Source organism: Poromitra crassiceps, assembly GCF_964638095.1.
Source record: "Poromitra crassiceps genome assembly, chromosome: 11".
Lineage (NCBI taxonomy): Eukaryota > Metazoa > Chordata > Actinopteri > Beryciformes > Melamphaidae > Poromitra > Poromitra crassiceps.
The window spans coordinates 33,801,299-33,816,762 of record NC_139643.1 but is presented as its reverse complement, the minus strand read 5'-3'; the positions used below and the strand labels follow the sequence as shown (position 1 = coordinate 33,816,762).

At 44.9% G+C, this 15,464-nt stretch overlaps 1 protein-coding gene across 2 annotated transcripts in view; it reads left to right on the top strand.

Moving 5' to 3' along the window:
• The window catches only part of vps50 (VPS50 subunit of EARP/GARPII complex), a 174,763-nt gene that overhangs the window by 71,920 nt on the left and 87,379 nt on the right, over nucleotides 1–15,464 (top strand). For both annotated transcript variants that reach the window (XM_083645564.1, XM_083645563.1), the window contains exon 13: nucleotides 2,943–3,075. In XM_083645564.1, the coding sequence (XP_083501690.1) occupies nucleotides 2,943–3,075 (133 nt within the window). The remainder of the gene's footprint in view (nucleotides 1–2,942; nucleotides 3,076–15,464) is intronic.

The following is a 15,464-nucleotide window of genomic DNA, read 5'->3' as shown; positions in this document are numbered from 1 at the left end:
TAAAACAAATTCATTTTGGTTGATATTGTTGGCTATTTCATTTCAACATTTGGCACTTTTAGGTGCCGTGCACACAGGACGTGTGTATTTCACATAAGAACGCTTTGGAAATCATGTAGAGAGCGCTTCCGATGCGCACAAAACACAGCGCACAGAGCGTTTTTGTGTGTGTTTTGTTTTGTTTTTCCCTGCCGTCGTGTGCAGTACAGTTCAGGATGCAACAATCACGATAGCCAGCTAGTTTTGTCTGTTTGATGTTGTTGATTGTTCACACTGTAAACATGAAAGCCAGATTATTGGCAATTCTGGCAGCAGCGGAGGTTGAAGATCCCCCTGGCAGGAGAAGAGGTAGGAGGAGTAACTGATGAGCAGCGCGCTTTTCCTCCAAATGTTCAACTGTTGTTGATGTTTTCAGCTTGAGACACCCAGAGCGCCCCGCCCAAAAAACACTAGCCGCCAAGAGTGCTTTATACGCCAGGTGTGGTCCTTGAAAGAGGAGCGATTCGAGCGCATCCTTACCATAGGTTGAGGCGATGTCTCGTCATAGACGCTGGGTTAGCTGGCTCAGCCTGGCTGGGGGCGGGGTCAGGGTGGGGTAAATTCCCCGTTCCATCCATTCAGCAAAGTTGGAATTTAGCCGCTAGCCCAGCCCACGCAGACACGATCGGAGACTTTAACCACCGCAGTAAACGCACATCTGAACAGACGTCTTGTGTTCTGCTCTAGAATCCCCAAACCTGTAGTTCAGAGCCGCAGCACCGTCCTTTGGTGAGTCACTCGCACACCAGCTGTATAACATTTTGCGGGCGTTCCCACACATGCCGACTGTCGCTTCTCAAATACGTCCTGTGTGCATGGCACCTTGCTTTGAAGCCCTGTGTGCACGGCACCTTGCTTTGAAGCCCTGTGTGCACGGCACCTTGCTTTGAAGCCCTGTGTGCACTGCACGGCACCTTGCTTTGAAGCCCTGGAGCTATTTGATGCTCAGTTTGATGCCCGGGTTCAAACTTCACTGTTCTCAATGTACAGTAGCGATATTATTGGCATTCCTAAGCAATGGCTAATGAATGTATTTCACCCTTGCAACCTCACACAACTCTTAATAGTTCTTGACAGTGATGGATTCAAGGCAGCCGTGTGTTTTAGTTGACTCGAGCAGCAGCAGCTCTGCCATTCACAGCAATGTCTTTGGAGATAGCGGTCACTTTCTTGCTGACGGCTTAACAGTTGGGGAATCATCTCCCTCAGAGTCTCGCCAGGACATGCGCCGTCCAGAGAAAATGCCCAAGCTGATTTACCATTCAGGAGCCGAGCCATGCCTAATTGACATGCTTGTGGTAAACTGCTGAAGCCAGCCGGAGGAAGATTGAAGAGAGAACTCCTCTACATAAATTGTTGTAAACTCATATTAGCTTTTCCACAGTTGGGGTCCTTGCTGCTGCTGCTATGCACCGTTTCCTCTCCACAGAGAACACCGTGGTTGTTGTTGTTGTAAGGCACGCTGTGTGTAATTGACATTGTTGCTGTTGTGAAAGGCAACAGGGGGTCTAGACACACCCATTGATAATCATATTTAAAGCAAGTCGTGTGGAGCTGCCGTCGACGGCGCCGTTTCATCTGGCGCCGATCCATTTGTCTGAACGCGTTGACGAGGCTCGTTTGGTGAGTTCTGTAGAGCCTTGAACTGTGTCAGTCACCTCTAAAATGTATAAATTACCTCCACTTTGTTAAGGTACTGTAGGTGAAACGTAATTCAACACATGCCCTTCCTCTACTCTGTCTGCCCCCCCCCCCCCCCCCCCCCCCCCCCGAGAGCTCAGAATCACACTTGCTGTTCATCCACTTGCATGTGTGGAGGACACCAACAATTATTTTTACATTATTCCAAATTAGTACTTTTTATCCCCTTAAGGTACATTGTTGTCCAGAGAGAGAATAACCCTCTGAACTCCCTTTACATTCGTGGATGATTGCTAAAAGCGTTTGTTACTAATAAAACGAAAATGGAGTCTTACTCACCTTTATGTAATTATCACAGTAGGCTATCATTTATGCATGTTGCTTTTGAAGTTGAATTCTCTTGTGCAATTGTAAGACAACCTATTAAAGACACCCCCTTCTTAATGAGTCATTAGATTAATTAGTCCTTACATGAGATGAAAGCAAAGTGTTTATTTTGAGAAATGTCCAATGCACTGTCCTTGTCCCAGGAATAAGCTGGTCTTAATTAAAAGCTACAGTATTGAGGACAGCTCATCAGCGACATGTTTCATTTTCCTGCTGAGTGTCTCTTTAATCTCAAATCAATTATTAAAACGTCATATACCCTGAAGACCTAGGTTATTTCAAAGTAGTCCAGCACCGTGTGATTTATTTTATCATCACCATTATATCACAAACACTGAACTTGGCTTTTTGTGTGTGTAAAATACAAACGTCAATGATAGAGAATAAAATTCTACATTCCGCTAAATGTATATATAACAGCTTATCTAAACCAAATAAATTGAAGCCATGAGTCTAGGAAGATGTCTTCATAAAAGTATATTTATTTACCATACATTCTCTGCAATATATGTTGTCAGAGGGCTGAACCTCAATGTACACATTTCTGATCAATGTACAGAGTCAAATATTCAGCGGCGATGTCACAATTTGACATAAGCTTTATAGGCAAAGGAAGGCAGAGAATGTATGGTAAATAAATATACTTTTATGAAGACATCTTCCTAGACTCATGGCTTCAATTTATTTGGTTTAGATAAGCTGTGATATATACATTTAGCGGAATGTAGAATTTTATTCTCTATCAGTCAACTACCACCAGCAGCACACAGAGACTTGTGGAGCAGTTATAGCAGAGTCACACAAGATATCGCAAGGAATTGAAATGCCGATGGAAGTCAATGACCTTGTCTTGTTCGCTTCTTCTCTGTTGGCAGCACATTACCCCGGACAGCTACATCCCATGCCTGACAGACCTGTGCAAGGCGTTGTGGGAGGTGATGCTGAGCTACCACCGCACCATACAGTGGCACGAGGAGCGCGACAAAGAGGAGACCACGCCCAGCCCAGGTAGGAATCTGCTGCTCGCGGTGGAATCTTAACACCCGAGATCACGTGTGACCGCTGGGAGTTCAGACACGTCAACCGTTGCAATAGTCTTTGCCGGGTGAAGACAAAGGGCCCACAGTTCCCTGAAGAAACATCTCACCTCTGCAGTACATCACACATCCAGAAAGATTACAGTAACAACCTTTCAAGAACACCAGAACCCCTCAGCTGTGTTTCTCTTATTTTCACTCTCTAAATCTCTCTCTCTCTCTCTCTCTCTCACCTCTTCTATTTAAGACTTTCTTTTAAAAATGCACATCTGCTCACTGTATCCTTTTTCATAAGCTGAAGAAAGAACGCGCAAAATCAGTTTACGCAGACACAGTGCGATCTGCCAGGAGCGCCGGCCCACCGTGGCTATTCATTAGATTTGTACATAGGTTCCCCGGGTGTTCACCTTGAAGAGAGGCATCGCTGAACCTCGCTATGTCAAAGAAAGTGGCTTGAGCGTGTGGCCGTGCTTTGGCGCAGCACACGTGCTTTGGCGCAGCACACGTGCTTTGGCGCAGCACACGTGCTTTGGCGCAGCACACTCGCTCGTATGGATACTGAATGCTGTTGCAGTGCTTTGGCGCAGCACGCGCGCTCGTATGGATACTGAATGCTGTTGCAGTGCTTTGGCGCAGCACACATGCTTTGGCGCAGCACACGTGCTTTGGCGCAGCACATGTGCTTGTATGGATACTGAATGCTGTTGCAATGTTGCCAGTGAAGTGGCATAATTTACTACGTTCCCCTTCAATGTAGAGGTTTTTGAATGACACAGGAGTGGAATAATAACGTTTGACGTTGACATTGGGAAATCAGCTCCTCAGCAACGCGTGCCCACAGGGATGTGCATTTTAGTTCTAATCCGTTTTGGCACAGTGATTGTAATTACAAATGTGAATTATCATGCCATTATCATATTTATATTTTGTGTTGACACTATTACTGGTTACATGAATATAAATGATATGTAAACATTATTAGACGTGTAGTGTTGAGCCCCTGTGACCCAGTAGTTCTTTGAAGGATAAATGATACATAGATGATACACCATGAAAGATGCACGCTGTGTTGGTGTGTGACTTTGTGCTTGTTCCCTCCTGCCAACATGATTCACACAGGGCCGTTCTGCTGCAGCAATGGCAGCTCCTCATCATGCAGAATTGCAGATATGTCGCCACACGTCACTGAAATATAAGTAGAATTATGACTGTGTCCACTCTATATGAGTTAATGTTTCTAGCCAGCAGAATGGCCCAGGCGCTCTCTAAAGTACTTTTGCGACCGTGATTTATGAAAATATTAATTATGTTCAGTAGGTGTGTAACTGCTTCTGGTTGCTCTATTCTGCTGCTACATTACATAGATAGAACACACAGTGAACCTTGACTCCCAAGTTCTGTTTTGAGACAATAACATTATTGGCAAGCACCCACAGGCAGTTTACTCGCGGCGGAGCTGAGAGCCAAGGAAGACGAAACTAGCGGTACACATTCTTAACCTAATTTTAACCCAATGGGAGTACACTTGTTCAAGTGAATTCAACTTGTTTGTTTCTATGAAGTAGCAGCTCACTTTAACGGCCTAGCTTGTTCAGTAGCAGTATCATTTATAGACAGGTAGAAGTCTGCTAGAACTCGACGACCCCACCTGAATAAATTAACTCTGCATGGCAAATATAATATCCGTGCTCGGTGAAAAAGCGAGAAACAGGCACAAACGGAAGGGGGAAAAGACTGATAATTCAGTTGTAAAAGGCCCGGTGTCACACTCACCCGTAACACCGGTGTTGTCACGAGTTTATTAAGCGGTGAGTATAAATGCCTACCCTCAGGATCCTTCATTAGATGTAGCCATCCTCTCTGCAAGGGAAAGGGCATGGCTCATAGTCCCTTCCACAGGGCCATCCATCATCTCCCCAGTTGATTGGCTGTCACCTCTGTCCTCTACGTGAAGGTGTCCTTGGCCCTAGCTTTGTCCCCACTTTTACCTCTCTGTCTCTCCGTGTGTGTGTGTGTGTGTGTGTGTGTGTGTGTGTGTGTGTGTGTGTGTGTGTGTGTGTGTGTGTGGGGTGGTCCTTCAGAGTAGTGATGTCAGAGTAGTGATGTACCTGCTTTGTCTAATTTGTCAAATAGTATTTTGCGGTGACAGTGACCTCCATCTCACACTTGTAACCATCACTTTCACGACTATCAGACCCACTGAAGATCACTCTCTTTATCTCTCTCACTCACACACACACACACACACACACACACACACACACACACACACACACACACACACACACAGACACACAGACACACACACACACATATCTTAGTGTGAAAGAGCATCACATTGCATTTAGGGCTGTGGCAATCTTGATCTAGTGAGCCGCTCAGTGTAATGTATCAGTAATGAAAGGCAGCACTTGATCAAATGAAAGGTGGATTCAGGGTGTGATATGGGTTCAGGGTCGTCTCCCCACCTGACACAACAGATTTGCCGCTGTAGCGAATACACACACACACACACACACACACACACACACACACACACACACACACACACACACACACACAGTCATGTCTGACAAATGCTGATGGCCGCCAGGCGTGGCGTTTGCTCTGCGTGTGCGTGCGCTTGAGTGTGGGGAAATAAATATCCACCTCTGTGTGGCAAGGCTGTAGCCATGGAGTCAGCATTTCATTCACTCACTGTGAATGGAAGCTGACTGATAAAACAAACACCAACATTTTTATTTATCATAAGAAAGTACAGCTACTGTATACAGTATACTACAGTATATCATATACTGTAGAGTACTGTACTTCATATACTGTAAATTAATATATAAATGAAAACTGCTGCTTAGGGGTGTCCTCTAAAAGTTGAATAGTCGAATCATCAGTCGAGAGACCCCTGAGTCGATGGAGATTCCTCAAGTCGAGCAGTCGTTTTCCCCCAAATCTAAATTCCAATCTTAATTTCATTTGTTAATTTATTCTTGTTTAGGTTGATTTAGGCCTATTGGTTTTTGAGAAATATATCCATGTAGGCTACATGTCGTTTTAATGTTTAAAAGGTGAAATACAAAATTGGGCTATACGAGCTTAATGAAAAAAATGTGTCCTGCCTCTCTCAATATTCAGACAAATCCTTCATCCAATTGCCCGGCATCGACAATTCAATTCTTGCCCGATCATATACAGTCTCTTATAGAATTGTAAATGCTCAAAAATATGTCCCCATCACTCTGTTGCATTGACTGGTAATGTGGTCGAAATAATCACTGAAGATATTCTTATTTTTATGTTTTATTACGTATGTATGCATGACACGCTGGGTTGGCAAACTGTTAGTCACAGATCCTCTTATGCTTTGTTAAATTGTGTTAGAAATGTAAAGGCATTACAGTAAGGTTATTCTCTCAGTTTGCTCAATATGATTATCACATGACATGCAACAGAAGGAAGGTTTCTACTACCTAAAGTGAAACAAGTGTGATACAGAAAACACATGGAGAGAGCCATTGCCAGTGCATATAATTATTAATACTAAAGATCAGTTCAAAATTGTGTTAAAACAGTGCCTCCAAATATTTCTGGAACCGTGATTGAATTGTGTGTGAGCAGCAAACTAGAAACATTGTGGAAAAAAATAAGTTAAATACCTTATTTTCTTGGGAGTTACATGGGGAAACAAGTGTCAATCTGTGAAAGAATGTCCGAATATTGGTTCTCTTCTCATGTACTTGTTTGATGAGCAGAGCTATTGTGTTTGTTGTTTATGTGGGTATTGTGTGGATAATTGTGTATGATTATATGTATGTGACGTGTGGTGCTGAACGGTGGACCCCAGGAAGAATAGTCAATGCTAATGCAGGTGCTAATGAGCTCTGAATAAGAATAAGGTAGCACAGCACTCACTGTAGCTGCCGTGGCTGCGTTGATTGCAATCAATTGATGGTTGGAGAAGATGTGAGTGTTGATTTCCACATGGTGTGTTTTGCTCCTGATAGCGGCCAGGTGTGATGCTGTCCTTCCCTCGCCAGAATTTAAATGGGATCTATCTGGCGTAATGAAGGTGGTGCCTCTTTGGCTGCCATAGTCGTGCTGCTCTGATGCCTCCATTATCCTTCCCTGCTAGCAGGAGAGGGTTCGCTCCTCCAGAAAAAAGAGAGGAAAAAGAAAGTATATAAAAAAAAAAGCTTCCAGTAAATGTGTTATTCGGGGGCGGCTGTAGCTCAGGAGGTAGAGCGGGTCGTCCACTAATCGCTTTGGATAAAAGAGAGCGGTGGTTTGATTCCCGGCTCCTCCAGTCTGCATGTCGAAATGTCCTTGGGCAAGATACTGAACCCCAAATTGCTCCCGTTGGTGTGCCAGCACCCTGCGTGGTAACCTGCCGCCATCGGTGTGTGAATGGGTGAATGTACCTACTGACTGTAAAGGTGTCAGTAGGTAGGAAGGGCCAATACTGCGGCATAGCACTAGCTCTATTGCAGCGGATTGGGCGTTCTCGTTTACCCCTCCCGCGGGCAACGTTGCAGATAGAGTAGTAAGGCTGATCCGTGAGCGGCTTCTGGGACGCGAGTCGGGGTCTTAATTGGCCTCGGCTGGGTCTACTGGGCGAGGGTGTATGATGTTGACAGACCCGAAACACCTAACGACCCCAGATAACATCACTGATGACGCGTCCCAGCGCATGCGGCAGTAGTGTATTTGAGAATAATAAATAAAGGGCTTTGAATAAAAGCGCTATATAAATGCAGGCCATTTAGCATTTAGCATTTACCATTATTCAATGTAATAAAACAAAGCTGATTCTTAATCAGATATTATAGTTTGCATCTGTGTGTGTGTGTGTGTGTGTGTGTGTGTGTGTGTGTGTGTGTGTGTGTTTTGTGCTTGCGTACGTGCGCGCGTGTTTGTGTGTGTGTGTGTTGTGATGTACATACAGTATTAGTACAGTACAGTAGTACATGCAAAATGTCTTAGGTACATGTTAAAAAAAATCACCCAGGTGAGAAGTAAGCGGTACTGACACCATCAAGATTCAAGATTCAAGATTTTTATTGTCACTCCGTAGTACAAGTAGTATATGTGAAATTCTTGTGCTGTAGACTATCACTCAATGTGCTCAGCCTATCACTGTCTGTCATAAATCACTGATGACACACATGATCACAATTGTTTAAGTGACATCACTGAGGACATAGTAAATGACATCATCATAATACATAAAAAATAGCAGGCAGAATTGACGGTGGCTGGTGCAGCAGGCACATCATCCCCATTAGGAAGTGATAGACTTGTTGTTCAAAAGTGTTCTGTGTGCACTCAAGTGGAACGGTTTTCATGTGAGGGCAGATCTGATAGAGCTAAAGTTGGCCAAAGAACTCATCCAGCATCTAATCCTATTTGATATGAAGTCTGTTGAGCATTATAGTCGACACATTGTTCTCTGTGCATGCAGTCTAACTATTTGAAGATCCCAGGCAGGCATGGGGGCCTGATAAGCACTAATCCAGCTTTCCCAGCTAGCTACAGTGTTGCACCAGATCAAACTTCATGTGGATTTCTCTTGAGCTCTTTGTCTCTCCTTTATTGTCTTGAGCCTCCTGACAGAAGCGAGTACAGGGCCTGCTAGATCCTCTCTGCCTCTGATTGTAGACCCTGGAGTGAGATTAGCTCCGCCCCTGTGGGTGAAGTGCTGCTTTGCATGCAAACATTAAAAAGGAAGAGAGAAAAAAGACAATGTCACACGTGTGAGGTTAATGTCGAATAGAAGATGAAGCAGTCTGCACAGGACACAGTTTGTTGAGGCCATTACCTCCCTGCTAGAAAAGTTACTGTAGTTTGTGTGAGCGCGCCGCGCCGGGCGCACACACACACACACGCACACGCACACACACACGCACGCACACGCACACACACATACTCATCGAACGCTGAGCGAGAGGAAAAGAAGCACTCGAGAGATGCACACAGCCTGCCGCTGATCATGCTCGTCCTCCTGGCCCACGCAGTACCATGTGCACTGTAAAAACTAAGCTGGCCCACGCAGTACCATGTGCACTGTAAAAACTAAGCTGGCCCACGCAGTACCATGTGCACTGTAAAAACTAAGCTGGCCCACGCAGTACCATGTGCACTGTAAAAACTAAGATGGCCCACGCAGTACCATGTGCACTGTAAAAACTAAGATGGCCCACGCAGTACCATGTGCACTGTAAAAACTAAGCTGACCCACGCAGTACCATGTGCACTGTAAAAACTAAGCTGACCCACACAGTACCATGTGCACTGTAAAAACTAAGCTGGCCCACAGTGTTGCGACTCTTAGAAAGTTGTTGTATTGTTTTGTTGTTGAAACAATTATAAAGCAGTTGACCCTCCCCCCACCCCTGTAAAAAAAGGCCTTTTAGCCTTGTGAAGAGCTTTGTAGCAAAGTGCTTTGAGTTTAAGGCACTACATATAAAGTTGAAGAAAGTAGGTAGGCCACGCACATCAAGCAGCTTCAGCAGATCAGGTGCAGGACAAAGTACGAAATAAACTTTGAAGAAAAATATATGATGTCCGCACACTGAAAATTAGTTCCCAGGTCAGTTTATTTTTGACGTTTCGACTAGAGCCCGACCAATATATCGGTTCGCCGATATTATCGGCCGATCACCGATATATCGTATCGGCCGATATTTTGGCCGATATTGCAGTTTTTTTTTTTTTTTTAGTTATAGACAGCATGTTGTGTATATTTGATATTTTTTCTTAACTATTTGTTCTATTTCTTGTGTTTTTGTATTTCTACTTCTTTATAATTATTAAATTCCCAGTTAACAGGTTCACTGCTAATGACGTGTCGATTTTGTTTTTTTGACGGTGGGATGTGCATCTAACCCTTTTACATCTCTTATATAAGTATTGGACGTGTACAACGTGTACAACCCATTCCACCAACCCACTAAGTGGCGACAGTGCTTTCCTGACTAGAGGAAGGCAAGCAAAAAGCAGTGTGACGAAGCCATTCTCATGAAAATGGATTGGCGAAAACGCTTTCGTTTTCGCGCTGATTGCTGGCAGTGCGGGATTGCAAATTTGCATAATAGATTACGGGTGGAACACACTTTGAAACACGCAGCATAAATATGACCAGAATCGCAAAAGCTTCATCAAAGCTCTCAACCAAAACTCCAAGAAGCGAGCGAGTCCATCCAGACTTCCTCAAAGAGCGGCCGCGCAGACAGGCAGCAGCAGCAGCAGCAGCAGAAGCAAAGCAGTGAGACTGGTGACAAGCTTGTGACACGGCCGCTGCAGCCAAGAAGAACGCCCACGGAGGGAGGAGTTGGAAGCAGAGGGGGGTTTCCTGCTGTTATGGAGGAAATTACTGTTCAAAACTATTGTTTAGATGTCTGACGTCTTACTGATGCCAAAAATGAATGGTTAAAGTGACTGTTCTATCGAATTTCACAAAAAGCCGTTTATCTCTGAATAATTTTTCTGACGCTGAAACCATGCTGTATTCAACTGCTAATGCTTACATAACTACTAACTCTACAAACTAACTCTTTTAGACAGAGAAAGCACACATTCTATTAGTTCTTTTGAGATATTGTGTGTTCACAAAATCTTAGCAGAAAAGAATCCTCGGGTCTTGAAAGATGAGCCAGAATCCTCAAAAAAACCCTCTGGCAGAACCTACCTACAGTAAAAAAAAAAATGGCTGGCAGTGAATGTGTTAAGTTTACTGTTTCATTGCATTGATGTAATTTTGGACAATAAAGTTTATTAATAAGCTGTAAAATATCCTGCCAACATTACATATTTAAATTCATGTCAACTCATATCTTTGTCAAGTGTTTGATATTTGAGGGATCATTGCAAAAAAATCGTGTAATATAATGTGTATATATAATGTAAGAATATCGGCCGATGGGGGGTACGGTGGTGCAGTGGTAAGCGCTGTCGCCGCACAGCTCAAAGGTCCTGGGTTCGATTCCCACCTGGGACGCTGTGAACGCTGAAGGAATGCGTGCCCGTCCGCATGTCCTCGATTGCCCACCACCCGGGTGGGTTCGTCAAAAGGGCCTTTCTGTGTGGAGTTTGCATGTTCTCCCCGTGCCTCCCGGGGGTTTCCTTCATATAGGAACCCCTTCACCAAAACATGCAATATCCTGGTTGCTGATGTGGTTCCTCCTCTGGTCGTTAACACTTTCAGTGCCACGGCCCTTGGGCAAAAGGTTGCTTGCTGTGCCACATAGGCCGCAATGCATTTTAAAACAGTCATATAATTTCTTTAATAATTACTATGTAAACACTGAACACGCACAAATAACGATGAGACTCTCTTCTATCACCTGCAAAAAAAAGTTTATTGATCCCATTTTCCGTTCTTTAGTTATGAGCCGGAGAAGATAGCTTGATTGAACGAAAAAAAGAGCTTTTTTTCTACGAGCTGAGATAATGAGCCTTTTGTGAAATTAAACATTTCAAGCACATCACTGACTCTGAAGCTAATTTTCTGATGTAGTCACACCTCAAAAATAATTTCCTTCAATAAAACAGTGAAGGCAAGGGAATTTTGTTTGGAAGAATAATATTTTTAGCTGAAACCAGCAGCGCTGGCGCCTGCATGCGCTGCTGGTTGCAGCTTCTTGCTGATCTTTTGCTGCTGGTGGGCATCGGATATTCTGGCTTGCGTTTGCCAACCCTGTCCTGCTGTCTGGGTCTGTGTTGTGTACTTGGCTCTGCGTGCCCACCTCCCCCCCTCCTCCTCCCCCCCCCCCCCCCCCCCCCCGTTGTGGGAGGAGTGTCTCTCTGCTCTGCTGTTTTCTCGTTTTCTCTGCCTGTGCTCAGCACTGAAAAAGTCCGCTAGATCCTGCTTTTTTACAGCCGCGTGTACCAGCTCCCATGCTTCGAGTTGAGAATAATAACAAATCCACGGCTGATCATGTGTTGCAGCGGACACGGAGGCTGTTGCAGCGGACATCGAGGTGCTCAATTGTGATAGCAGATTGGCTGCTGCAGGGGCACAGCTAAACGTTGCTTCAATGAAGCCGCTGCATACGGACGGATGCGATGCGATTTCCTTCCCCCCAATGACTTCTTCTGTGTGTTTCACTCCACGTTCTCTCATCTGGAGAGCGCTGTCGCCACCTAAGGGTTCTGTAAAATAGGTTAGACACATTCAATACCTCTGAATATTGTAAGAGGCGATGTAAGAGGCATAGATCGACACCCCCCCGTCAAAAAAAAAAAATCGAGTTATGACGCCATTTGGCGTCGCTGGCACTGTACGGTAAATTTCTAATGACGCCATATGGCGTCGCTGGCACTGAATGTGTTAAGGGCGCCTGTTCGGAGGGAGGGGAACTCGTTGGAATAGCGTGATCCTCCCACGTGCTATGTCCTACCGGTGAAGCTTCCCCTGTCAGGTGAAAAGAAGCGGTTGGCTAACTGCCCATGTCTCGGAGGATGCATGGAGCCAGTTTTCGGCTCTCCCCAGATCGGCAGAGGGTGGAGCAGCAACCAGGATAAACAAATAAAAAATAGCACTAATGGGGCATACAAATTGGATAAAAAAAAAAAAAAAGAATATCGGCCGATATATCGATATCGGAATTTTTTTACTCCCTAATATCGGTATCGGCAATGGCATCGGCCTCAAAAATCCAGTATCGGTCGGGTTCTAGTTTCGACACAGAGGTCTTCATCAGAAGGTGATTCTTCTTCTGATGAAGACCTCTATGTCGAAACGTCAAAAATAAACCAAATTTTCAGTGTGGACTATATAAAGTTGACCTGCCTTGACACCACCCTGGCACCCTCTCAAGCTTCTTGTGCAGGTTTTGTTCCTGCTCCCCCCCCCCCTCTCTCTCTCTCTCTCGCCATATATATAAATATGCGTGAGTTATAAGATGTATATTTGTGCTGGAATCTATGTGCTCCTTGTTGGCAGTGTATGAATGTACTTTCTGCTCCGGCGCTTCCATTATGAAATGTTTCCCCCCATAATGTTTGATATAGTTTTGTTATGGCTGTTTTGTATCATTCCTCTTTCTCTTAAAACAAAGGTGAAATATGTGTAGCCTCTGTAAAAAGGAAGAAGAAAAAAGGCAAGGATAGTCTCTTGCTCAGTGGATGATGACATCTTCTAACCTAGCAGGAATGCCTTTAAGTCATAGCAGGTCTGTTTTGACTTCAGCTTGGAGACGCTTGAATCAAGCTGTGTAAAAAGGTGTTTGTATGTCGCTGCTTCAGTGCGTTATGCATTACGCCCAGTCCGTGCCCTGCACACGGGACGAGGGGGCTCAGGGAGCAGTCCGTGCCCTGCACACGGGACGAGGGGGCTCAGGGAGCAGTCCGTGCCCTGCACACGGGACGAGGGGGCTCAGGGAGACTGAACAGTTGCTCGTCTCCTGGGCTAATCCTCGCAAGGGCAAGCCCGTTACCAAGCGACACCTCTCATTGGGTTGTGGAGGCTATTGATCTTGGCTTACACAGGTCAGGGGGCACAGCCACCTCAGGATCTACTGTGGGATGGCTCCATAGACCAGAACAGCACATCCGGGTAATTTGCAAAACTTGAAGGCCGCGCCCCTTTTTAGGGGATAACACAAGCCATTCGCGTTGACTTCAATGTAAAATAGCAGTACCCAAAACATCTATAGAAAAATAACAGAATTAATTTCCTTTATAAATGACCCAAAGACACCATGACATGACAATATATTTCAACTCGGCCGGCCATAGAATGCGCAAGATACATCGACACGAGGTACTTGCCTTATATGAACGCTGTATCCAGTTTCCACCAGGTTACATGCATCGTCCACATTGACGGTGTCACGCCTACCCTATCGCAGACCAGTTTTTTGTTTTTTTTATTGTTAGTGAAACTATAACAACACAGCAACTCTTCGGCATATCTTTATCAAATTAAACCGTTTTAAATAGTTTGTTTGAAGTGGTTTCGGCTTCTTGTACCGTCGTTTACTATGGTGGGTTTCCCCTAAAAAGGGGCGTGGCCTTGGAGCTGGGCGCTTGAAGACGCGACGCAGTTCTGGTCTATCCTGGGTCCTTTTCAGGGCAGTGTCTATCCAGGACATCTGTGCTGCAGGGCCTCACGTTTGTCCGATTCTGTAGACTGGACGTCTCAACCCCGTGCGTGGCACAAGCGGTTACAGTGAGAACCTTATGACTTCTCCTCCTGTCGGTTGATGCGATAAGCTTGTCTGGCACTACGAGAACTATATCCCATAGTGAGTCACTGAAGTGAATATTATGAAATTGAATGTTGGGTTATGAATATAAGCCCGGTGCTATGAGTAATATGGGCCAGGTGACTCACCAGACGACCCTTCTTGCAGGGCAGCGAGAAGAATGGCTTATCAAAGATAGTATATACAGTACTCCGCTCGCCCTTATAAAGGGGTGGCGGCCTCCCTTTCAGCAAAGCGGAGTGATACATATCACCAACCAATCAAGTGTTACATATCACCAACCAATCAAGCTTGTCGTAGTGACCTTCTATCAGGTCGCAGCAGGATGCACTCGCAGAGTGAGTCATGTTTTTGCTACATATTCCTGAGATGTTTCTCAACAGTGATCGGCACAAAGCAGATGGATTCAGTTTCACCAGCCTATGCACTTGGATCAGGTCTTTGTTTGCCTTTAAGTATCTTGTGTTTGGTTTGCCTTTTTTGCCCAATACTTGAATGGAATCATCCAGAAAGTGAAGAGGTGCTTCAACCACAGACGAGATATTATGCTGAGCTGTATTTTTTTTTACATAGATCACGTTGCAGTGGCAGCTTTCCTATAACTCATTTTAGTGTCATTTCTTTGGGTATTGTCTTGAGGGGTATTGTCAAAAGCTGTTTTCTTATTCCTGCTTGTGAAACAGTCGGTAGATCCTTCAAGCCCCCGTGTCAGCAAGCATCTGTCTGGCTGAAGTGTCCTTGAGCAAGACACTCTATCAGAGGAGCTGTTCTGTAGCTCGGTAATACCCAACCAGGGGTATGAGTACCCCTAGGGGTACTTGAGGAGCTTTCAGGAGGTACTTGAAAAGATTGGGGATTACAATGTACTTCTAAAATGCAAAAAAAAACAATAGTCCAAGTCATTTCATAACTAAATAATTGCTAATGGTATGTGCACACCACAACTAGTTCCCCCGGTCAGGTGTCAGCTGTAACACACTGTAAGAGGTTCCGTTCACGCATGTCAAAAACTGCACACGCATGTCAAAAACTGCACGCAAAACCAACTATACAGCAACCATGGATAAATACTTACACACACACACACACACATGGACCCTCCAAGGACTCATGGCACACATATATGGACACGCACGCACTCCCCCAAACCCCCCCCCCC